The sequence below is a fragment of the Phocoena sinus genome, chromosome 3, assembly GCF_008692025.1.
Source record: "Phocoena sinus isolate mPhoSin1 chromosome 3, mPhoSin1.pri, whole genome shotgun sequence".
NCBI lineage: Eukaryota > Metazoa > Chordata > Mammalia > Artiodactyla > Phocoenidae > Phocoena > Phocoena sinus.
In genome coordinates this window covers 82798110-82825075 of record NC_045765.1, presented here as the reverse complement: position 1 = coordinate 82825075, position 26966 = coordinate 82798110, and the positions used below count along the sequence as shown (strand labels likewise).

The 26966-nt window shown below is 38.1% G+C and overlaps 1 protein-coding gene across 1 annotated transcript in view; it reads left to right on the top strand.

Annotated features, from left to right (window-relative positions):
• Positions 1-6358, top strand: part of MAN2A1 (mannosidase alpha class 2A member 1) — a 164121-nt gene extending 157763 nt beyond the window's left edge. Inside the window, exons 21-22 of the mRNA XM_032627990.1 lie at positions 3212-3322; positions 4944-6358. Of these exons, the coding sequence (XP_032483881.1) occupies positions 3212-3322; positions 4944-5096 (264 nt within the window). The 3' untranslated portion in view covers positions 5097-6358. The remainder of the gene's footprint in view (positions 1-3211; positions 3323-4943) is intronic.
• The last annotated feature ends 20608 nt before the right edge of the window (positions 6359-26966 follow it).

The window sequence follows — 26966 nt, the reverse complement described above, 5'->3', positions numbered from 1 at the left end:
TGTGATAGGGGTGTTTCTTTACCTTTAAAGAGAGCAATACACCTTGTATATCACCTCAGCTACTTCAAAGGTTGTTGCAAGATGAAATGAGTTAATCCATGAAAAGCATTCTGTACATGACTGGCACACAGCAGGTGCTCAGTAAGTGTTAGCTGCAGTTACTGTTGTTGTCCTCCCTGTGGTGGATCCTCAAAGGGGTTCGTCACGAGTCTAACCTAGTTCCCTGAATTTTCAGAGGATAGACTCAGTCACTTAACTGATTCGTGGTGGAACCAAACCTTGCCTCCAGTCCAGCTTTCTCTGAGCCTGATGGCTTCATTTGGTAAGCCAGATCACCTTATCCCCTAGTTCCCCCAGTTGCTGGAGACATTTCATAGGCCCCCCCTTAGGCTGGGAGCTAGATGTTGGTTTATCCCCTGAAATAAGTTCTACAGTGGATTTTCCTGGTGCAACTTGGGAACATCCAAGCAGGGGTTCAGTCTCAATGGTGATCTGAACTGTTTTACAAAGACACTTCATTTGAAGCTCACCTAGCACAGTGCTTGGTGCAATTTCAAAATTTGTAAGTTTTCTTCCCCACACCCTCCCCTTCTTTTCTGAGGTCTGGATGCTACTAATGTGTTAATGAATATAAAAACAGGTCTTTCAAAATTTGTTTACTCTCCTAGAGTATATAGTGTGACTACTTGAAGGTATCTGTTTTCCTGTACACATATTCAAGTTAAATTCACAGTTTCCCTACTTTGAAAAACAGTTTTCTTGGAAATAAAATGTTTAGACAGGCTTTGAAACTGAAAAACTGCTGCTTTGCCTCAGGTATTTTTGCTTGAAAACTGATACTTTCATGAATATTTGATTTTTAAAACTTACACAAGATGAATGCCATTTCATTTGGTGTTTTAGTCCTTATGAATAGTGATACAGTTTTGGTTTTCAGAGAAAGTAAAACTTTTTCCCATTGGTGAAAATTAATTTTTATGACTTTAATCTCTACTTTTGTATTGTATGTTTAAATCTCTTATCGAATTCAGTGGCAGAATTCCAAAAGTGTTTCCCTTCCCAATTTTTTGTCACCTTCAGTCTGCTAAAGGCCTTACATATTCATTATTCAAGAACAAATGTGTTGCAGGAATTTTAGCAATGCCTGCTTATCAGTGTTTCTTTAAGGATGGTCTAGTGAGTTAAGATGGCCAGATGCTTTAGGTTAATAGTGATAAGTGCTTTTGGAGTCTAATTAAGAGGGCATCTAATTTGTGAATTTGAATCAGGGTTCTGTTATGATTTTGATGTATAATTGTGGACATATAATTTGGAGCTTCCCTGATTCCTTAGCTACAAAGTTATGATGTCAATAAAAGAAATTTGTGAATGAGAAGTTAGATAAGAATATTGTTTAATTTGTAACTACTATGAAAATAATCACATTTATTTGATGGATGATGTTGACAGAAACAATAACAATATACTGAGGGCTTCCTCTGCTCCAAACCCTAGGCTAAGTCCTTGTTACGCTATTTCATTTCATTTCATCTCTCTCTCTCTTTTTTTTTTTTTTATGGTAAAGGAAAAACTGTTTTGCTGAAATCAGCAGCTAGTAAATTGCAGAACTAAGATACAGATCTTAGGCTGTCTGACTCCCAGCTCAGATTCTGAACCATTCATTTCTACAGCTTCTTAACTAGCACATTCTGGCCTATAAGCTGGGCTACCTTACATAGTATTTTCAATGAGTTAACCCGCACCATGACTCCGTGAAGGAGGTAGACATGCATTAGCTCCATTTTACAGACAAGGAAACTGACAATTAGGAAGAATAAAGGACTATTCCAAGGTTTCCCAATTGGCACAACTATTATCCTTCTGTATATAATAAATAAAGGGTTTTCTTATGTGCTCTTTTAGTGCCATTTTGGGACTGTGAAATTGTTTGAAATTTCATTAGAAATCTCTGTCATGTGATTTCAACCTACTGTGTGTATCATGTGGTCCTGTGATGACTCACAGAATCCCTTAAATGACTTTTTTCTCTCCCTTCAAATGAAATTTCAGCAGTACCACTGCAAAATACCAGTGTAAAATGTCATAAAACAGGTTATTCCAGCCAAGAATGTGAGGTGAGGACAGCTTTAAGTTGTTCAGTCACATTAAAATCAAATCAGTGATGGGAATGCTGGCAGCCGTTCAGAAAAGATGTCTCTGTAGCACATTAAAAATTTTATGCCCTAGTAAAGATGATCAAGAACATGGGCATATTTCATATCTGTGGCCACAAAAAAGTAAAAGGGACCAATTCCGTCACAGTGTCAGTGCCAAGCAGCACATGACTCTCCTTGGAATAAATATGCACTTCTTAACTTTTCCAAGGATTTTTAATTCAGTTTATTTATCATAAACATTTTCCCAGTTTAGAAACATAAAATTTATTAAATAGTTGTAATTTTAAATATTCAAGGACTTGTTTGTGACATTGCTACTTAAATGGGTACAAGAAATTTCATTGCAAGAAACTGTATACTAAAAAAAAAAAAAAAAACTGTATACTGATCCCTGTAGCTGACTTGTCATGTTTAGTATTTTCCTTTTTGCCTGCACAAGAAGAATAGCTTCTGTAATGTGAATTTAAATGATATATCAATCTAATAAATGTGGTTGGCTTAGCAAGTGATAAGCATAACTAATTCAATTTAAGTGCCTCTTATATAAAAATAATGAACCAGTACATTAAAGATTAAAAATGTTAATGCAATTAGCAAAAATTAGTATTCAACGAAGAAGCATGTTTCAGTTTTAAGATGGATAATATATCATTCAATGACAAGATAAGGACTGAATTCAGGTATACTTTATTCAGTTGATGGATTTATTAAAAATAAAATAAAATGCTTTATTTGAAGAAACTTTGATAAAATGATATATAATATCTGGATGAAAGATAACCCACGTCCTCAGGAACTATGGAGGAAACCAAGGCTTGAGTGACTTAACAGGGATTCTTAGAACATAATATCACCTGACTCCTTGTGGGAGGGAGTGTAGCGGGGGGGGGGGGAGCACAGTGAGCATGGAACCTGAATGGAAATGGATTTGCCTGGATTCACTTTTCAATAAAATGAGCATTTGTGGTTTGGGGACACTGACGTCAAGGGTATGCAATAGTGTCAGTATTTGCCTTCGTGTCACCGTGGCGTGTTGGCGCTCTGCTCATTTGCAGGTGGATGGCAAGCATTCCAATGAGGCAGCCTTGATCCTCCACAGGAAGGGGTTTGATTGCTGCTTCTCTAGCAGAGACACGGGGCTGCTTTGTTCCACTAACCAGGGAAAGGTGAGCTGAAAGCTTATTTTTGCTTGTTGAGTTAGTGTGCTTTGAAATCCTTACTTTCTGCAGATAATCTTGACAATGAGATGTTTCATTGCCTCTTCGCTGACTCATTCCCCTCAACTTCAAATTAGTTCAAGTTTCCCCATCTTAAGAAAGCCCTTTCTTAACGTTCAGTCTCTTCTTGTCACCATTAAAATGCATAGGCAAACATGTACACGTTTGAAGGCAGTGTCCTCATCGATTCTTAGGTCTTCCATTTCCAACCTCCATAGCACCTTCTTCCTGCCCACCCCCTCATTTCCACCTCTCTCGGACATGCTCATGTATGATCCAGTTCAGGGGTGGCAAACCCAAGTCCTACAGGGGCCAAGACAACTTTTACAGTAACTAAAGTGGGGTGCTGGCTTGCAGTATGGGAAGAGAGGGAGCAATGAGACTGTGGCCAGTGGGATAACTCAACCGAAGACCCCAGGGCAGCTGTACTTAGCTCCAGTCAGTTTCCCCAGGGGAAAGATGCAGGGCTAGATCTTCTGATTAAGCAAGATTTGCATATGAGTCCACACTCTGCAGACCAAACAGATCTCAGGCTGACCACTGCTTGGTGGCTGCGCATTTCTGACTTCAAGTCGGTCTTGCTGAGAGTTCTCATCAGAGAACTTTCCTTGGAAGCAAATGAACCTCCAATCTTATGCCTGTGGCTCTGAGCTAGCTGTAACTACAAGAAGATGCTTGGGCTGATTCTAGCACACTGGTGGGTCTCCTCCACCAAGTCAGCTCAGGGGACCCAGCTCTTCTCCCAAACCTAATAGACATAGTGTAGACCAGACTCAAGTGATTCAGTTCCAGCCCTACAAAATTAGTATGTGCATAGGACCCAAAAAGAAAAGAAAATATAGTAGGGGGGCCTAAATCTCCTTAGATAGATAAGCTTCTGCATTTCTGTTGCCTCACCCTGTATGTGTTTGGTGCTAAGAAAGCACTGACATCTTTGTTTCATTACATTTGCACTCTCCCTTATTAGTGATGATCTGAGAATACTTGCTTGTGAACATTTGTACTCAAACATTAAGGCATTGAGTCTTTAGGGGGTTATACGATCCAGAGAGACATATTAGAATAACCTGCTAGAAGTGAGGACAGTATTTTCTAAACAACCTCCCCACCCTATAAATGGGACTCACTGACATGATGGGCCTTCCTTGTGGCAGCCTGTGTCCTATCTCCCGGCTCTTTGGGCACAGGGAATATGATGGATGAGCACCACTGTTAGGGGTAAGTATTGACTGAAAGAGGATATAGATGTGTTTAAAGCTTCTTGGCCTATAGATGTCCTTTCTTTTATTGAAAACATGGCCCCTGCACCTGATGTGTTCTCAAGCAACAGAAAAGGAATCCAGAGCCCATGATCCTCCCGTTACAGTTTCCTGTGTCTCCCTCCAGGGTTAGTCTCCACGTTCAAGTATGCAGAGGTGGATTTAATCTCCCTCCCCTTCCCCTTATTTTTCATTAAAAGGGAACTTCAAACATACTTTTCACTTTTTCTCCCACTGAATATATAGATGCGCTACTAATCTTTCTTCAAAGTTGTTCTAAACGTGCAATTTTTTTATCATTTACTTTTTAGATATTGGTACAGAAACTTTTTAACAAGTTTACTGTTGTAAGTCTCATACCTTCGTCATTATCCTTGATGCATTCACCTCCAGACGCCCGAAATATAAGTGAGATCAACTTGAGTCCCATGGAAATCAGCACATTCCGAATCCAGTTGAGGTGAACCTGGCTTTCAGATTTGGATTGGGAAGCATTGGCTTTTATACACTTCTTGGTTTGACGTGCAATAAAGAAGCACATTATTTTAGCTTCTGGCTACTGTGAGGACATGAAATCTGTGATTTTTTTTTTTTTTTTTAACCAGTACAGTAAGAGAGGGAAAAAAAAAAAGCCATGCTATAAACTTTTTTTTTTTAAGTTCCTTCCATGAACTACCATCATCAGTATGAATTGATGCAACAAACAAAGAAATGTCTAAAGACAACCTCTCAACAGATTGTATCTCAGGTTAAATGTTAACTAATTATATCTGTGTTGGGGGTTGTGAAGAGATTGTTGTAAGTATTCATGTTGCTGACCCTTTGTTAGTCTTACAAAAATACCCATTTTTACCAAAATGGAATAAAAAGCTGGTGGGTAATAGCTAATGGCCAAAATGGTTGCAATCATTCATACATGTTAGAAAAATTTTATGTGTTGAAATATGTGGAAAAGTGCAATCCGTCAACCCTTATACATAGTTGACTATGTGTTTTTCTACCACTTGTACCACTTGACCCCTCCCCTCCTACCCTTTGTAAGTATTTCCAGAAATATCAGATTTTGAATCATTCAGTAGTAGACAAAGAGGCATATTTTCATTACTTGACAGTGTGGGATAGGTGCAATTTATTCCATTGTCACTAAAATAGAAGAAGCAATTCCATAGGTACCATGACCTCTTTTAGGTACCACAAGGTGTCTTTTTACGCAGCTCATTTGAATACAGATGTTCTGAGAAGGGGTTTTCTATTTTAAAATTATCGTATCAGAATAAATGTGCCTTATTTTTTTATAAGTCTTGTTAAATCTTTTGGTGTCCGTATTATGGTTGGGGGAAGGGAAGAGGCTGGGGGGAGGTGGAGGGGTGGGTACTTTCTATGACACATAAATTGTATAATTTTTGCCTGACAATGCTGGCCACGTTCTGATCTGTTTCATTAAATTTGTGGTGATGTTACTTTAAACATTTTGACTATTTGAATGTACTGAGATGTCAGAAAACAAAAGAAGGAAGAAAAATATTGTTAAGTAAAATATGCTGCTGCCAAGGAGACTGCAACGTGAAGCAAGGATTTTGTAACATGCAGAATCCACATGCTGTTTCCATTTCACAGGAGTTCACCATTTTGAAGAGAGAATGCTTTAAAATAGACCCTGTTTTAAACCCACTTACATGTAGCTCATCATAATTTATCTTATTAAAGAGTATGTTTGTTCAGTGAATTCCAGACTTTTGTACGTGCTAACCTCAAAGTGAAGCTCTAAACCTATGTGCCATTACAGTATTCTTTTTAAAATTTATTTGGGATCATCGTGAACTTGACATTAAATTAAAAGCAACATTAGCAACATTTAGAAGATTCAGTTTTAGCATAGAAAGGATTCTTGACTATATGCACTTCTGAAAATTCTCTTTGTGTTAACTAATAGATTTAGTATTATCTGACTTTAAACTTCCATTATACCTCCTGCCATTCCAACATCTTCATACAGAAATAAAACACAATTTCTATGTTATCATGTAGTCTGATTATCATCTGGATTTTCAGTCAGGATGCAGCTCCTAAGATTATTGTTATGTTAAATTCATAAACTTCTTTCTCCTTTAATTATTAAGGAAACAATACTAGTGTTGATCGAGATACTACAAGGGAGTAATTTCATGCAATAAACATGTACTGTAAGTTTCCTTCCTCATTTTGGGGGGATAAACAACTTTAAAAAAAAAAAAGCTTCCTTTTTGTGGACATCTACAGATGTTAGGATTACCAGAAGCAAATCCCAGGAATGAGATCAGTATTTTTGTTGCGTCTTAAATGTGGAAACTTCCTATAGGAGTTCACTGTGTTCTGTGGTTTAAGTGGGTGTGCTTAATTGTTCTGGAATTTCTGATCAATTGAAATAAAAAAATCTTGATGCAATAATAGTGGTTTTGCCACTCCCGGTTGTTTGAGATGGATCTGTCCCGTGTTTGGTTGGGGTCTTATTCAGTGTGTGTTGCCACCAGCTGCTCACAGATAAAGCAGAAATTCTCTTTTACCAGCAAGTTTCTGCTTTTTATTTTTAGAATAAATCATCAGGGAAATGAAGAGAGGATGCTTTTGCTTTGGGTTGTGGTCAAGAACTGATTAAATAGTTTAGTGACCCCGGCACACGCTAAAAATCATACACTTCAGTTGTGATCTCAGTGGCATATTTGTTTGCTTATGTTTTATTACATTTATTATTGCAGATGTTCAGTAGTTCATTACTTTCTCTTATTTTTTTTCTGAAAATTTAATTTGTGCTTATAACTACAGTGTTTGAGAACTCAGCATCCTTGTTTTCTACAAATACTGATTAAAACAAAATGCTGTAAAATGTAAAACATTGTAATTACCTTCCCATGTCTTTGTTGTTTTTGTGCTGAAATGTTTTCACATTCCTTTTTCTGGAAGAAATTCTTTGCTTTCATTTTGATTATGTTGCTTACCTTGAAATCAATAGGTTTTGATATTTTCTCTTGGAAGATTTTATATCTTTTTGGGAATATGTAATATATCTAATAAAAGATAAATATTATCATGTACATGGTCTTCTAGAGTAGTTCTTAAGTCCTATTTTGTAAACAAGATATATTAAAACATTTTGAGGGGTAGGGTGGAGGTGTGAGGGCTTGTTCTTTCTTCCATTATGAATGAATCGCTCCTTCTTCAGTCCATTCTAGTTAGAAAAGATAGTTTTAGCAAGCAAGTAGCAGGCGGGGGTGATAGTGAGTTTCACGTCTGGGTTTGGGGTCCGCTTTGAGGTTGAAGTTCAGGAACCTTCCCAGGAACGCCGTGCCTGTGGGACCTTCTGAACCAATGAGCAGGGCGAGATTGTGGTCACATTCCATTGTATTCCAGGATAAGATGAGAGTAAGCCAAGATGTGAAATGAAGGTCCATGTGAGCTGATCCGGAAGGTAAGGTGCGTTGGAAGAGTGGAATCTGGAGACACTCTGCCAGCCTGCTGGCCCAGACCAGCATACAACTTAGTGGTTTGGGGGGAATTCCTTCAAAGCCAGGAGGTGGGGGAGGGGGAGGGATAAATATCCCTGAGGTACATATGGGTTACCCAGGCAAATGATACATGCTGACTAGGAAGTTTGGACTTGTTTTGAATGACTTAAAAAGTAAAGAGATTAATCAATTTGTAATATGTATGTACTGAGCTATAAAACCCTAGAGAAATATTAATAAAAATACTAATTTCATCATCAGATAGTGAAAATTATTTTTGGCTGCATATTTGATTGTCAGCATGTCAAAATCATTTGAATGTTAAAACTGGTAAAGAAAAATTTTGTTCAGGTGGGCATATGTTCACATTCCTCCTACAAAGCTGCGATGTGAAACCAACTAAGGGTGATTGCGGCTGTGAATGGTTGAAGTAGTGGCCCAAAGGGGAGTGGGAGGAGGACCCTATGACATATGCTGCCGTATAGCCTATATAGAGAATGCCTGAAGAGAGGTAATGGACGAGCCTCCTTCAGTGTACACTGGCTTAAGCAAAAACAGGTGATTTATTGTTCCCAGTACCTAAGGTTCAAGGGTAGACAGCACTCCAAATACAGCTGTAGCGAACTATAAGGTGATGTCATCCAGGATATGTTTTTTTTCTCATGTTTTGCTTTCCTCTGAGTTATTCTTCTCAGGCAAGGACTGCACATTTGATGGCAAGATGGCTACCAGCAGACTCAGACTTGCATCCCAGCCGGCTTAGTGACCCCATTGGTAAGAGCACCTTCATCCACATTTTCAGCAAATGTCCTGGGATTGACAGTACTGGCCGTCATCTTGCTCATATCCTAATGATGGTGGCTAAGGGTAGAGTTAGGTTCAACTGAACCCCATGGGCAAAAAGCGTGAGAAATAGTCCTCTCATCATCGCCCATCTCATAAAAAATGGGATTCTACAACCAGAGGAAAGGGAGTTGGATACTGGGATACTATGGATTCTAGGCAGGCAAAATACAGTACGAAATATTGCTGAGAAAAAACAAATGTGCAAATTTAAAGGAAGTAGAAAGCACACTTAGCTTCCATTTCAGGAAAGGTTTCATAGAAGAGGTAGGCTTGAAATATCAATAGTTCCTAAAAGATGCATTTGACTTTAGGAGGTAGAACAATATGCGTGTACTCCGTAAAAGACCAGAATGAGGAAGGACATGGTAACAGCAAGCCTGAAGAACTAGAAATAGTTCCTTCTGTCTGGAGCAGCACCGTCCAATAAAACTTTTCTGTGGTAATGGCGAGGTTCTTTCTACATGTGCTGTCCAGTATGGTAGCCACTAGCCACATGTGGCTCTTGAACATTTGAAGTGTGGAGAGTGCAACTAAGGAACTGAATGGCTTATTCTAGTCGAAGAGCAACATGTGTCTACAGTATTAACACTGGTCTGGTGCACATGGTAGCTATAAGATACTAGTAGGAAATATAACTTAAAATGCAAGTTAAGGACACATTCTGCTACAATCCTGCTACTCAGTGTGGTCCTCAGACCAGAAGCATTGGCATTACCTGGAAACTTGTTAGTTCCCCACCCCCAGACCTGCTGAATCATAATCTACATTTTAGCAAGACCCCCAGAAGATTAATGTGTATACTAAAGCCCCAGCCTAGAACATTTTTCAAGAAACAAAGTCTCTCACTCCTGTTAGAATGGCTGTTATCAAAAAGTCAGTTATCAAAAAGGCAAGAAATAAGAAGCGTTGGCAAGCATGTGGAGAAAAGGGAACATTCATACACTGTTATGACTACTTTTCTTTAGGGCTTTGCACTTGTTCCCTCTGCTTCAGTGATTCTACTTTCATACCTTCCTGGGGCAGGCTCCTTGTTATTCTGCTTTGGTTCATTGTCACCTTCTCAAGAATCTCCCTGGACCAGCCAATTTATACAAGCCCTACCTCCACTTCTTCACTAAGTATTTTATTACCCTGCTTCTTTTCTTCCTAACAGAGCCAAGTGTGAAATCATGTCAGTTTGCCTTCCTCACTGATATAAGTGCTACTGAAGGCAGGAACCCCAGCTGTTTGTTCAGCCTTGTTATCCCCACACTTGCAACAGCAGACATTCAGAAAATAGGTGTTCAATAAATTGATGAAAATGTTTATCACCATTAAGTGTTGAGAAACAAAAATCACAATTTTCAGAATAGAAGGCTGTGAAGTCCCTTACATCTTAATTGTATTTGTTCATGTTATTTTCCTGCTGAAAAGTCCCATTACCAGAAATTAAAGTATAAACGTTTCAAGCTGCATTCCTAATTTGCCTAAAGGATGTGACCTCTTTATGGAAGATATTGTTGCTTAACAACCAGCTACTGGCCCTCTGGCTTCTTTGCTAATAAAATCCTGATTTGATTCACATATCAGACAGTCATAAGCCTCAGGAGGTGAATTGTGATTGGTCTAAATTAGTCACGATGATTTCCTTCTCTAGGCTTGATGGCTGATTTAGGAATTGACTTGTGACACAATTTTGGCCAATGAACTATGATGGGAAGTCTGTTGAGGGCTTCTGGGAGAGGACTCCTCCCTCCTCAAAAGGGGAGAGCATCTTATCCTCATGCAACAATGTTCAAAGGCAGTTTTGTGTAAGTGTTGATGCTGGAGCTGCTGCAGCCATTTTGCAACCCTGCAGAGACAAGCCTGAGAAAAAAAGTCAACTGGGTGACCAAATAACAAATGAGTAGAGCTGATGATGCTGAGCTGCTGAATGAACCAACCCCCACCTTCTTGTTATATGAAGTAATGTCACTTTAGTATTTAAGACGATTCGAGTTTAGTGTTATGTTACAAAGAGCTGAAAACATTTAAACTGATGCCCCTCACTGCTTCCTCAGCACCATGCTCTCTCGTTTTGAATGGGTACATGTGTACTTGCCTGACTAAAGCTTAGTTGTAAAGTCAGTTTCTCAGAACACAGCCTCTTACTTTGTCCCTATTGCTCCCACCACCTTGCACATTTGCTCAAAATATTAAATAAAACTGTTCTTAATGATACTGTGTAGACATTTTTTCAAATATGAGAAGCAGGATTTTAAAAAATGCAAAATGAATCCAGGATGTGTGTACTAGCAAAATGCCTGAAGACTGCAGAGCTCCTTTGGCATATGCCCTCAGAGAGTGTCAACTCAAATGTGGAACTGGGGCTGGCTCCTCTAGTATGGTGAACCTTATGTTAACCAAATGTTAAACAAAATCTGGAGGCAGAGGGGAAGAGAACCAAGGGGCCGGGGTGGGAGCAATGAGTCGGTGGAGGCTAGCCTCCTTGAAGTATGTCAGCTAATTCTTTAACTATTTTAAGATTTTTCCAAATAGATTTAAATCTCTGAAGGACTGTAAGTGAATTTCTGAATCTCCAAACCAGGCAAAGGAAGGAAATTGTAACAGTGCTATTTTAAAGGGCATATTTTAAGGGCCTTACATGGAACCCAGTGTTCTTGGCTCCCATGCTCTATGTAGCTTTCCAATTTTTTATTCATAAGCTTAGCCTTGGGGCTCATTTTCTGGTCCCAAATCTAAGTGGCAATGTTAGCACGCAAGATGTGTCTCTAGGGTCTGGATGTGTGAAAACTCTTTCACTAAACCAAATGGAGCCCTCATTGGTTGACTTTCAGAGCATGATCTGAAGTTGTGAGGAGGCCTTTGTTTTGATCCAAAACTCCCCCCCAACTGGAGCAGATCAGAGCACTCACCTTTCTTGGGATGGATGTCCTTGTCACATGCAGGATTGAAATCATTTTGGGCTGGCTCTATGGAAGTGAGTTTTCAAAAAAAGTGATTTGACTCATTTGTTTATCTTCTTAGATGGATTTTTAAAGTGCAGTTAATAAGATTACTTTGAAGTTTAAATCTATTTTCTTAAGAAAAATCTACAAATTCATCTTCATTGAATGTGTGGGCTCCCATTAATAGAGTCTGAAGGCAGTTGGTTTTAGATTTTGCGTTGAGCTTTCAATAAACATTCATGGGAGTTGTCATTTGCTCAGGGTACCTGTGCTGGGCTCTGGGGGAGTGGGATTTTTAATAATCTTGCCCTCCTGTCTAGTAAGGGAGAGAAATCCTGCATGGAGTTAAGGTACTAGAAGACCAGAGGGCAAGAGGGCCATGTTAGCGCTGGCGGCACAAATGATAAGGTACTTAAAGCACATAGGAAGGAGACTTTGCTTCCATATGGAGTGATGAGGGGAGAAGAGGAGGTGGGAGGATTTGAGCTGAGCCTGGAAGGATATAAGTATATCACCAACTAGATGTGGGAGAGGAGGGTGGCATGGCACCAACAGCATGAAAACAAGAAATCTCATGTCTGGTGGAAATTTTGTGAAGGGAAATCATTGGAAGTTATACTAGAAATGTTTTTGTGTAATTTAAAGGCCCCCCATAATCTGTATCTAGACTTTGGACTCTACAGAAGAAAATGGAGATGTGGTAGTATGCACATAGATATTGATTGATCAACACATTTAAGAAGGTGAAAGGAAAGAAGCATGTGTGTAGTTTTCAGGAACCCTTAATAATTGCCAGTAATTGTGAAGAAAGGGAAACATATGTCTGAATTGATTTTGTTCATTGTAGCCACATGATGCCTGATTAAGGCAATTATGAAATGTAAGTTTCTTGTGTATGAGACTGTTGACTTCAGAACTCTATAGTGATTTTATTAGTGAAATAGTAGCATCTAATCTAAGCTTGGACGGAACCATTTTACAGGGTATCGAAGTAACTAGCTCCTTTCATTAGTCCATAGTCTATCTACTTCAGGACTGTCTCTACAATTTAATTTGTCAGCTATAAACTCTAGAGTATTTGTCATCCAGATAAGAGGTCAAAGAATTAATGAGACACATTATTAAAATACTTTTAAAAGGGTCTAATATTTTAAAGTTTAGTAAAACTTTATCATATGCAGTCTCTTGGGCCTGTGTCATTGAAACGTAATGATGAGGTTTTGTAAGTCAGTAAAAACTACATAAGGTGAAAGACTAGCCCACCTGATCCTGAATCCCACCCTGTTTGCATGATGAGAGTTGATTGAGATTTCAACAAAGTTGTAGCACCAGTTCTTACAGCTTTAATAGGTATGGGGGACATGGAGCCCTTTGAAGGACAACACTTCAAATTAGAAGGGAACGCAAGGGGCAAGATGGCACCAGCAAAAATGACTGGTTTTTGAAAATATGCACCTGGCTTCATTAAAATCTCTAGAAATAAACAATGAAAATGAAAGCTTTTCAACATTTAAAAAGAAAGCTACCTACTTGAGCACCTGGTATCATGGAGCCAGGAGGCTGTAGGAGTTCCAAACTTGCCAGGGTTCCCAATAGAAGGCAAACTGTCTGTCTCGGGCCTGTAGGGTCAGGTGTTGCCATCTGTGTGATTATGATAATCAGCTACCTGATAACGTTTGTAGAGCAGCGGGGGCTCGTGAAAGCGGGCAAATATTGTCAGAGGACAAGGGAAAAGAAAGGATCACTAAATGCTGATTCCTTTTTCTCTTCCTTTTTCAGAAGGCATGGCCGGAAGTAAAATATGATCATAATAATCACTGCCAACACTTACTGAGTGTTATGTACCAGGCACTGTAAATACATGGCATACTTAAGTATGCCTTACAGCCACCCTATAAAGGCTGTACTATTATTATACCCATTTTACAGGAAAGGAAAGTGAAGGCTAAAGAAATACAATTCCAATCTTGGTCTACTGGGGGTCTGAGAGCTACGGTCCACAGGTCAAAGTTAGCCTACTGCCTGTTTGTGTAAATAACATCTTATTGGAACACAGTGATACCATTTGTTACATACTTTTTATGGGTACTATATGGCTACAAAGGCAGAATTGAGTAGTTGTGACAGAGACCATATGGCCCACAAAGCTGAAAATATTTGCTGATGGTCCTTTAGAGAAAAAAGTAGACCTTTTATCTGACTATAGAGTCCAATTGATGTGGAATCCCCAGAGTTGTCACTTCAGTGAATATTGAGAACATTTTAACTATAAAAGAATGGAAAATGTGGCAGCAGTAGTGGAAAGAACACTAGACTGGGAGCCTGACAATCTAGATTCTTGTCTCAATTCTGCAAAAAGTAACTGGGACCTTGGAAAAGTCACTCCACCTCCTAAGAAATCTTTCTTCCTGATCTGCTCATTAAAGCCACACTGCCAAGCTTCCAAATTAAAAGGTTTCCTAAACAGTTTTTCTGGTTTGCAAAAAGCTATTTTAACTGATCAAATAAAATGCATTTTTACCAGTTCTCCATGGCAACACTCACAGCTCTTGCCAAATAACCTTTTGAAGTCCTATTTCTGCATGTTTGGGGTATGGCACCTTTGGGTAGAAAGATGTTTCAGAATGGGAATATTCTGTTTAATGCAAAAACATTTTTGTTTTGTTTTGTTTTTGTGAATGCCAGGGTTTCCTTCCACTGAAACCACCTAAGCCTGAAGCTTTTTCTAGGGAGATTGAAGGCTGAATGTGAAGAGTAATATAAAAAATCCCGAAAGGATTATGTAAAAACCATTGAGTTTCAAGCTGTGAGTCAGCACCAACAGCACCTACATGTTGTGGGCTTCAGATCAGTGCAGGGACCTGTGGAACAGGAGATTCTTCCATTGAAGGACTAAGTTAAGAAATCACTTTAAATCTCAGGGAATCTTAGTCTTTTGCCATCTGTGGTGAACAATCAGTCCTGGTGTAGCTTTACCCTGAAAGATTAAGGGAAAGGACTGCTTAGGGGAAAAATACAAGCTGCCTTGTGATAAGTGCCTGAGCTACTGCCTGATGAGAAGGCTGGTGATGGGACCTGTATCTTGTTCCAACACTGCGTCGTGTTTGTTTGAAGCAAGAAATGTGTTAGTTTGGTGATCCTGTCTTGACTCTTTTCTTTTTAAAGCATAAAGATTTGGAGTGGGAGCAGGAAGGAAATAATTGGATGTATATCTTTGAATTCAACCTGAGTCAAGTTTGAGTGTGAGAGAAGCTATAAGTATATTTTAGAAAGAGAAAGACGTCAGAACTTCATGTCCACCATTTAGGAATGAACTTCCATTTGGCAAATGTCAGTTGTGTCCTGTCGGGTGTCAAGTTGGTAAAGCACTGCACATCCTGAGCCTGATCTCTTATGACATAGGCATTTGTCGTGGGTTGAAGTGGGGGATGGAGAGGGGTCCCAAGAGATTTGTCCATATCCTACTCCCTGGAACCTGCTATGTTACCTTATGTGGTACAAGGGTCTTTGCATATGTGATTGAATTAAAGACCTTGAGATGAGATGGGTTATCTGGGTGGGCCCTAAATCTAATGCAAATATCCTTATAACAGACAGTATGGAAAACACAGCAAGGAGGAAGCAATGTGACCACAGAGGCAGAGACTAGAGAGATGCGACCCCAAGTCAAGGAACGCTGACAGCTACCGAAGGCTGGAAGAGTCACGGGAGGATTCTCCCCTAGATCCTCCCGAGGGAGTGTGACCCTGCTGACACGTTGATTTCAGACTTCTGACCTCCAGAACTGTGAGAGGATAAATTTCTGTTGTTTTAAGCCACCCAGTTGAAGTAATTTGTTACAGAAACCTCAGGAAACTAATATAGTTACTCCGAATACATCTAACCATCCCACTGCCTGTCTGGAGAAGCACACGGGGCTTTCCCCAGTCTCCCCTGGGATCCTGTCAGAGAATGAAAGGCTGCAGGATTATGTTGATTTGTGGCAGACACAGCACTTTGCCAAAAACAGAGAAGCACAGAACTGGACAGGAACCCCTTTGGTATTTGATTCATTTTGTGGGATTACTTATCCGCTGGCAGTTTAGAGTACGACTTGCAATAAAAACAGGAAAATGTTTTTAGTGATTTGCCACCACTTACCACAGAAAGTTATTCATCTAGTTCCAATAAATTTGAGTAAAGTCTTCTCAAGATGAAATGGTTGGATACTCGTCAATAATGGAGAATATGAATAATTTTCACTTCTTAGGAACTTCTAATTTTTAGAGCACTATTAATATGAAGATTAATTTGCACTCTTTTCTCTCATAATAACTGTGAAGCAGGTCAGATAGGTATGATTATGGATCTTTCAGAGCTGTGCGACTTAAAACTGGAAAACTAATGAAGGCAGCCTGATTGACAGATAATTTTTCTTGATCCAATGCCCTGCTCATTGGCTTACCTTTTAGGGATTGACTTGACTCAACAGAGACTTGATAAATTGACAACATAGTTATCTGGCTGTGTCCTTGAAGGAGACTAGGAAAGAAAGTTTTAAAGAAGAAAAATAGAGATTTGCCTTATCACATAACAAAACATACAGATATAACATCTTGTAAAGAATATAAGGATTGCAATTCACATTGGTGGTAAAGAGGTGGATCATTCAATAAATAGCATGGTCTTTATTTAGAGAAAACTGAAATTGTATATCTACTGCAAACACACAATGCAAATAATTGGCAGATTGAAGAGTTAGTTGCAAAAATTAAGACTATACATATAAATAGAAAAAATACAGGAGACTATTTTAATCACTTAGGATTGAAGAAGGCATTTCTATGCAAGGTAAGAACTTGAGAGCTGTAAAAACAATTAGACAAATTTTTTTAAACATCTTTATTGGAGTATAATTGCTTTATAGTGGTGTGTTAATTTCTGCTTTATAACAAAGTGAATCAGCTATACATATACATATATCCCCTCCCTTTTGCACCTCACTCCCACCCTCCCTATCGCATGCTGACAAATTTGATTATAAAAATTAAAAGTGGTGTGACCAAGATGTCAGAGTTAAAAGAAAAACAAAACAATATACAGTGGTAAATATTTGCAATATATGTTTTATTCATTAATATATTCAACAGCTTTGGAGCACCAGCTACAGGCCAGACACTGTAGTTGGTGCTGGAAACAAAACACTGAATAAGATAAGTACAGATCATACCTTGTGAAACTTGTGATTTAGTAAGTAAGGAATCACATTGAACAATTTAGAGTATAATGAGTATTAGAAAGGTCAAGCCTGGATGCCATGGGAAAAGTATGGTGTGGATAAGTATTGACAGACAAGAGTTAATATCTTGTGTATAAATAACTCATGGAAATCAATGAGAAAAATATTAACATAGAAAAATCAACAGTAGATATATACTGGAAATTCCCAAATGGAGAAATATGGTTCACCAATAAATATATGAAACAATGTTTATCCTTATGCATAATCAAATATATGCACACCAAAGTTAGATGTAGTGCTTTATCAGATTATCAAATAATAAAATGAGTTATAAAAACTGTTAATGATAAGATGTAGAGAGATGGGAACGCTCACATATTTTGATAGGAGTGTAAATTGTAGAAACTCTGATGATGCATATCAACACTTACAATTTAAAAATTTGTCCCTCTGTTAATGTGTTATGAACTGAATGTTTGTATCTCCCCAAAATTTATATGTTGAAGCCCTAACCCCCAAAATGATGGTATTTGGGCCTTTAAGAGGTAATTAGTGTTAGGTGAGGTTATGAGGGTGGGGCCTCCAATATGGGGTTAGTGCCCTTGTAAACAGACATGAGAAAGCTTGCTCTCTCTCCCTCCACGGACACACACTGAGGAAAGGCCATGTGAGGGCACACTGTCTTATAAAGTATTATGCAGCATTTGATAGGGTGACTTCTTACATACAGACGTGGATGGATATATGTCTTAAGATATTTTGTTAAGTGAGAATTATAGTTCAATATGTGTAGCGTGATCCATTTCTGTAAAATGTATAAAGAGATACATACATGTATTCACCCATTTATAAAGTGCTACAGTGTGCCAAGTACTGTGCTATACAGTTAACATAATTTATCTCATTATCTCGTTTATTCCATACAACATTCACATGTGTTTAGGTAGTATTATTATCCCTATTTTACACATAAATAATTGAGGTCTAAGGTTAATTTGCCTAGTCACACAGCTAATAAGTGGTAAAGCTGGAGTGTGAATTTACACTCTGAATCACTACACTGCATAAATGTTCAAAATGGACAAGTGCCAACAGTTATTATTTTAGATTAGGGATGGGAATGGGAATAGAACTATTAGGGCCTTTAATATCTTGATATTGTTTATTATGTTTACTGGTAATAAGTGATTGTTGTTAAAAATTCAAAGATTCCCCTATTTTGGAAGAAAAAGAACAAATGAGATAATTCAATGACCTTTGCCTATCTATAAGATGATGTTTGCAGTCAGTAAATCATGGATACTGTTACATTAATGCAAAATACATTGAAAGCTGTCATTTTGAATCATTTCTTAATCAATTAATTTGTTATCAGAAAACTAATTCTGTTTTAAATGAAGGAAAGAAAGTTTTAACATCAATTATTTTTCTGAGAAACTTGCAAGAGAAGGAAAACTAAAATGTCAAAGCTTAGAATAACCATGGATTTCCTAAGTTTGCATTATTCAAATGGACACAATTTTCCTGCCTTGTCATTTGATAGGCATAGTTATGGCTTGGTGGAAATAGGTTTATGTTGAAAGTAAATTTGATTAAATTAAGTTAAAGACCTGGATTTAAATCTTAGCCCTGCCTTTTTACTAGTTAGGTCATTAAATAACAAGTTATTTACCCTCTTGAAACTTTACTTTCTTCATATTTAAAATAGGGGTGTTAGTCCCTAACTTTGGGGATTTACATACATTAAATCCTCTAAAATACCCGGCACATTGCCAACCACTTAGTTGGTGCTTAATAAATATTGGCCATATCTGCAGAGACACAATTTAAGCTCTCAAGTAGAGAGTTAAATTGGTCAACTCAGATTTTTCTGTCCTCAGCTCCACTAGTCCAGAAGGAAGGTGGTTTTTCTCCCACTCACTAGCGCAAGCCGGCAACAACACCATCCGGACTGGATGTTCATCACTATGGTAACAACCATGGCCTCCCCGCTTTCTGCTCAGTGTTTATGCTCCCATTTTTTCCCTCTCCTCAGAGCCAGACTCAGCTTTATGGCTCCCACTCAGATGTCCTTTTGAAAGGAATAGACAAACTATAGCAAATGGAAATTGGACATATCTCTTTTTCCCTCAAAGTATGATACCACAATTGTCCAATTTTTTTTAGGAAATCTAACTAAATATTGTACTTCCATTCTTATAGCAACACAAGATTTCCTCGTTTGATGGAAATATAAGGAGGCAAGACTTGTGATACTCAATCCTCATGGATTTGCTCTTTAAAGCTCTAACTTAGGGGCATTCGGACTGAAGTGACTGTAAGACCAAAGACACAAATATAGGAATGCAATCAGTGGATGTGAAGGCCCATGGGTTGGCAGGCTTTGTTTAAAGAGAAGGTTGACACAGGTGAGGAATGGGAAATATGGCTGGAGTACTAGATTGGGGTCAAGTTGTGAAAGAATAGATACTACTAATCTCGTTGGTTTCCTAGGAGAAGTCATCTCTCGTTGTACCAAATTTCTCTGTAATAATCTCTACAGAGTCTTATTCCCTATGATTCTAGCATCTGCAAGAGATCCAAATTTGTAGAAACTCAGCCATATTTGGTCTTAAGCTGTTTATCATCTATGGCCCTAGATGCAGTGGTTATACTTGCATAAATTATTTTCTTAGCTCACAATTCCCCAAAGGCAGATACATCTAGGTTATTATTTTTACAGGAATAATATTTTTGCAAACATTAAACTGACATTTTTTCATTCCCAGAAGTCATGTGGCTCTGTACTTAATAAATCAATGGACTTCATCACGTCATGGGAGTTTGGAACAGAGAAGTCATTTCTTGATGGTGAGTGGAAAACCATATTTTAAAAAAATTCACAGTGAGACTACAGTGTTGAAATCCAGGCTTTGTTGAGAGGGGGAAAAAAGTTGTTTATATTTGCCAAAATTCCTTTCATAAATCGGATCCTAAGCCTAGGGAATCTGGATCACTGCATTTTATCTTAAGCCATAGTGTAGAGAGGACTGACATTTGTTACGTGCAGGCTCAGCGGCCATGGCTCACGTGCCCAGCCGCTCCGCGGCATGTGGGATCTTCCCGGACCGGGGCACGAACCCGTGTCCCCTGCGTCGGCAGGCGGACTCTCTACCACTGCGCCACCAGGGAAGCCCAAGGCCCTTCCATTTTTGAGAGGAGGTGTTTGAGTGTAGAAAGGAGAAGAAATACGAGTCATCAGACGTGAATATCCCAGCTGTCTGGCCCCCTTGGGGTTGTACTTTCTTGGAATACGTGGCAAAAACATGTTCCAGAACAGTGGCTTATCCTAGCATATATTTCAGAGCATCCCCACAGTTGGCATGACACTACTTCTAGCATGGTGCCAGACAGCATTTTAGAAATGGCTTAGGAAGGTGTCTAGAGGGCTGAGCTTTAGATATCACCCCATTTATTCATATCCTATCATGTGCTACATCCCTGGCAGGGATGAGAAATGAAAGAAGTGGTGGACCAGAAGAGGCCTAGGGTGAGAAAGAAGTCACAAGTATGACCTTACAACTAGAGCTGAAACTTCAGCAGAGGGTGCCAGCATGGCATTTGAAGGAACCAGGGGAAAGCACACTTCTAGTTGTGAGGTTCTGGGAGAACTGACTTGTTACCCAAACTCACACCTGACTACTTTATATTAGGAAGTTGATTTCCTGCATTACACGGGAGGTACACGTGGCCCCAAAACATAGACCAGTTGTCCCACCAAAAATGCCCCTCCCTTCTTATTTAAGGATTGAGTGAGAAATGCTTATTCCACATCAGTAGATTGTTCTTATTTTGTTTTCCTCAAGAGAAGGAAGTTAGTCTTTCAGCCCAGAGACAATTTTTTTTTTAAAGATAGTTACTATGAAACAGTTACTGTTATCAGAGCCTCTTTAGTTCCATTTCTATATTTTCCTAAATGCAGTGCAGATTTTTCTTTGTACCTCCAACAGATTTTCAGTCTTTCCTAATTCTGCATCTCTTCTGTGGAATGCTTTCTCATTTTTTAGTGTTATTCTTCAACCTGTTATTCTTTCACCTACCTGTTTAACTGTTTATATGCATTTCTATGTTACCATTACAATGAACAAACAGGACTTATAAGGAACAAACATAAAGTAATTAAAATTTTTTTTTTCTCTTAAAACTGCTGCAGCAAACCCACTCCACAAGCTGTTTCTTTTCTGTCCCCAGATAAAATTGGAGGTAGATACCACTGACTTTTCTGGTCACAGTTAGAAAATTAAAATATTTAATCTGCAGAGTAGTCTCAATTCAATCACCTGGATTTCCAGTCATAACTCCAAATTTTATTCAAATTTATAATTTCTCCCTTCCTCCAGCTTTGGCCTATCAGAGCCCAACGTGAGAAGGTGAAGAGGATGTGACTGGCTTCATTGTTCTGCCAGCTCTTCTCTGCCTTACTCTCCAACTCCTTAACAAGGTAAGAGGGAGGCAGGAGAGGCAAGGGAGTGGGGGAAGGTCTTCATTGATGCATCAATCGATGGTAGACATTTAAAGTTAACTTTGTCTTGGGACATTTTCCTGGGCTTTTTGGGAACCCTCTCCATTGCTGGTATTCTCTCACTGACCTTTCCCTTGATGTGGACACAAGCTTTTACCAATCACTGGCTTCCTCTCACAGTGCCTGGATATCTTGTGGTACATCTCCATCTTTGAATACAATATCTTCCCCAAACACAGCCCATTTTTTCCTTTAGCGACCTGGTAGGCATCCATTTCAACCATTTCCTACCCTTCTTTTGAAAAAGGCAAGACTGGCTTTGGACCATGTGTGATACAAACCTTGCAGAGGTGCATCATTTTGGAATCTGGGAGCAGTTTCTGCCTATAGTCTTAGAGCTTCAGTCTAAACCAAGCCCCAGATCCATTTTAGTTTCCTGTTGTGTTCAGTTGGAGACAGATATGTACAGCGGGGTGGCGACGTGGTGTGTATGTAACTCTTGAGCACTCATGCGACTCTGTTTCCTTATGTCTGGGACTTACTCTTCTTCTCTTCCACCTGATAAGTGCCTCCTCCTTCTGTGAAGTCCACCCTAGAGCACCTGTTTTATACCATTTTTCATTCTTTGATTCTGCAACTCTTCTCAATTTCTTATTTCCTTGGTTGATATCTCCCCATCCCCAAACCTAAGGATTTTTAGCTTTTGTTCCCACTTTCTATTCAATTCAAGGCTCCTTTAAAAAGGTAAGGGCTGTACTTCTTAGAAAGAAAAGTTTAGGAAGTTTTTCCAATACGCTGGGCTCTTTGCCCACAGATTCTTACTTGCTTCAGGGGAACCCTGTCTGCTTGTAGGGACAGGAGAGACACTGTTGTTTGTTGGCTACTTAAGTGTGGCATCAAGCATTGAAAGGAATCATTTTGTGAACTCTATTTGCTTGTAGTATTTCAACTTGTGTATATTTATTTTGTTCCACTTCTTGCAGTAGAACGACAAACAAAAACAAACTTTAAAAAAATGACTTTGGTAAAACAACACAAAGAAAGTATGGCTTTCTTTTTTCCAGACTAAATTTTTTTGAAGTATTTTATTTACTGTTGAAAAGAAAATAATAGAAATAGATAAAATGATGTTAGTACAGAGCTAGGAAGATGTTAAGATCAACACACTGTATTATATTGTCATCAATGATTTATCTGGTCACATGATAAAGGTTATAAATGCTTTCAACTTTCCTCTGGATCCGAAAAAGAATGCTCCTTTTTCACATTAGACTAATATACTTTGGAAAATAATTTGAATTTAAGAAGCTAAATATTTAGAAATTTTTTAATTAGATTGCATATTAAAGAGGGCTTATATATTCACCATTAGTAATTCCCAATCTAATAGTGCCAATGAGAAAACTCTGAACAGCTGCCATCTAGAATTCTAAAATATCACTCGTTGTTAAATGTGCAACATAAGCACCATAGCTCAACAAAATAAAGTGCAATTTTCTCTTCAGTCAAAGAAAAGAGCAAGTTCAAGATTAGTTATGCATTAAACAGTCCATTTGGGGAGGCTAATTAGAGAGAGAAGACCTTGAAATAGAAGTCATCAGAAAAAGCTAGCAGATGAGTCTTTTTGGAGACTTAATTTGTCCTTTGTGACAAACAAGAACACCTGTGAAAAGTGCAGGTTGCCTTCATCCAAAGTTTGGTCATGAGGTTCACAAGGTAAAAGAACCTTTTACCTGGAGGAAAAGAACAGTAATAGTTCATGAAATTGTCTTTAGGGGCACTGGAGCCTTTTGAGTGTCAAGTTTCCAAATTGGTAGAGCAGGTGTGCAAAATTAAGTGCCAAAAGAATAGACATGGGCACAAGAATTTGGATTGTTCTCTTTTCCCCAGGACTTAATAATAACCGAGAATGAGTAGAACATATAGTGTTAAGAAAGGTACATTTTTTAACAGGAAACCTAGCACGTGAAAGAAAAGTATCTGAATTCTATCCCATTTAAGTACACTCAGATTAATATAATTCTCACTCCAACTGAATAACAATGTCTCTGGAAGCTGGGCCAGTTAAATATCACATGTTATGTTTTTGTAGCATTTACATCAAGAACAAGAAAGAAGTAATTCTATGTAAGTTGTACTCACTTTGGTATCATTAATGTGCATATTTCTAGAAAATGTAGACAATATTTTTTCTTAACAAATTTGTGTTAGATCATCAGTATCCAGAAGGTTTCTCAATATTATCTCATGAAAGGGCAAAAAAATGCTTTGGAAAAGAGTAAGAGTGTGGATTGTCCATTACGAGGGATATCTACCAGAATTAGTGATCACTCTCATGAAATATCTCTGAGCAGACTATTATAGGTCCATCTTTGTAAGGAATGGACAGAATACCCTGGAGAAAAGACCAGAATCATAAACTAAGGATTTTTTTTTTCTTAGCACCTCTGTTTTCTGAAGAGTTGGCAGCCCAGCGCTGAAACCAGATAGACCATAAGTTCAACACTTAAACTTTATCAGTGTCAGAAACTCTCAGATGATCTATTAAATTCTGAGGCCATGTACTTTCTCTTCAGAGAAACTATTTTTATTGTGAAAAAAACTAGTTATCTTCTTCATATGCAAAGTGACAAGGCTAAGGAAGGTCACTTCTGGTGATTACATAATGAGGCTTAATGAATGGTTGAACTTGCCCAATCCTCTGAACTTGGAATAGGCAGTGATTAAAGGCCAAGAGAGTTGCTTTTGGGTCATACTCTTCACTTCTCTTTCACCCTCTCCTCAAGTCTTCCTTACCTTTTTAGGGGAGGTATCTTGGTCCCAAGGAGCAAAAATATCCTCTTGACCTGGGTCGGTTACTGCAAGTATATGCGTCTTGAAAAAAATCTCCAAATCTCTGCAGTCTGTAATCTCACGGATGTGAATCACCTCATTCATATTTAATTCCCACAACAAGGGATGATATTCAAAACATTTAACAACTAATAAGATAACTTCATGGATGACTCAAATGGCACCCTCAAACAGGGCCTGGAGCAGGGATCTGAAGTCCCCTCTGTGTCTTTAGTTGGAAGATTATAGAGAAGTGTGAGTAGGGGCCGTGGGGAGGCTGTAGAGGCTTGGGCAGTGATTATTTACCAACTTGTACTGAAAATTTTAGCAATCAATACAGCTGAACCATTGAGGGCTGCCTGGTTGGAAGCCCTGCTTACAACACCATGAGGCAGAGATTATCATTTCTATTTTATAGTTGAGGAAACTGAGACTCAAGAAGGTTAAGTAGTTGTGCTATTGTCGCTCAACTTGGAGGAGACAGAGAGGAAGGGGAACCTGGAGGGCACCCAGGCTTGGAAGATGCCAAAGCACAGGCTCTTTTGTGTAGACTCTACACGAAAGAGAGGCCTCCCTGTCAGCCAGGCCTGCATTTATCCAGCTCCTTAGCACCTAGTCTGATGTTAAACCAAGTTTAGATATAACCTCTGACCCTCCCTCATTCTGTGAGGTTGGCCCTGCTGGAAAAGGCTGCAAGAAGACCAGGGAACTGAGCATCTGCAAAGGAAAGGTGTTGCTGCCCTGCCCCCTACCACAAGCAGCTGCAGGAGGCCATGACTGTATTCAGGCCATGTAAGACCATGTTCAATGCCTGTGTTTCTGAATAAGACATGGAAGCTTGAGGGACTATATTTTCTGAGGTTGCTTTGGGAACAGGAAGCTTAAATACACTCCTCTTAAATGTATTTCTCTTCTTCTTTCTCTCTGAAAATCAGTAAAGCATACAAAAGAAATGAATTTTCCTTTTTCTTTTCAAAATTCCTCAATATTTAAGAAACTTTGCTGTTGTCTGTAAAGTTAACATATACTCATTGTAGAAGATTGAGAAAAAAAAGTTGCTTTGAAAATTGATTATATTCCTGCTACATGTTATTTTATTATGTTTATTTACATATCTAGCCTTGGAATCATAGTTTTTAGCACTTTAAGGTTATTTTAAAAATTATTGGTTTTATAAAGTTATTTTTGAAAGTTTTATGCGTTTTTTTCCCATTTTATTACATTATCTTTGAAATTTATGTGATGATTCCTTTATTGCTGGACATTTAGGATATTTCCAGTTTTTCACTATTCTACATAATGCTCCATCCAAATCGTAATAACATTTATCTGATTCACCACAGGTTGTTTTCTTAGGTAAAATCCTAAAAACTGAGATTACAGAGACAGATGTGTTAAAATATTGTTCTTAATAGCCTTTTGTGTCTTTCCTTTTTCTGAATTCTTTGTTATAGCCCTTGACTCACTTTTATAACCATGTTAGGGCTCTTTTCTTCTTGTTTCTTTACATGTTTAAGATTTATGTATTGAGCTAGCATATTCCATGTCAAGTAACAGCTCCCAATATATTGTTTGCCATTTAAAATTGTTTATGGTATTTTTTTATATAGAAAGTTTTATATTTTATGACCAATTCTACTGCCCTTTTCTGTTTTGATTTTTATATTTATTAATTCCTTAAAAGGCATTCCAAACATTAAGATCTGATAAATACTAAATACATTTTCTTCTCATTTGTTTGAGGCTAATTTTTAGCATTTCACTCTTTAAACCATCAAAAGTTTTATCTGATTAAGGTAAACTTTTATTTTATTTCAAAGATGAGCTAATTATCCCAACACTACTTATTGAATATTCATTTTCCCCCACAAAGGTGTGATACTACATTTGTCTTACATTAAATTATTATATATACTAATATTGGCAAGTTCTTGGCTGTTTATTTTATCCTATTGATTTACCTATCGTTTCTTTAAGCAGTACATATTACTTTATTTATTTAAATAAGAATCATAGGGTTACTGTAAAAGAATTACTATCTGCTCAAATTATCATTTAAGAATATTATTTTAAATAGCTAAAATTACTCACTAAGGCATATATGGACATAATTTCTTTATGCATGCTTCATTACCAAAGGCTTTGGAATATTTTACACAAATGTACAAAACACAACAGAATGAAAATAAATGAGAACATTACAAAAATAAGATATATCCAGTGATCAGGTTAAGATATGAAATGATTGTCATAATGAACTAGAGTTACTTTAGAATATAGACCATGTATTGGTTCTGAGCATCCTAGTGGTCAAAGCAGAGAAGAAAATGTGACTAATTACAAGGTTCCAAGGTTAAGCAATAGAAATTATTTTTTCAGAATTACTTTTCCTCTGATACTGAGACCCAAAGCATTGGAATACATTCCTGATTACACCCTACAAATGGTGAATGAGTCATTCCTTCCCTGTGCTTTCAAGGCAATTTGTGTCACTATTACAACACTGTTCTTACTGTAGTGTAATA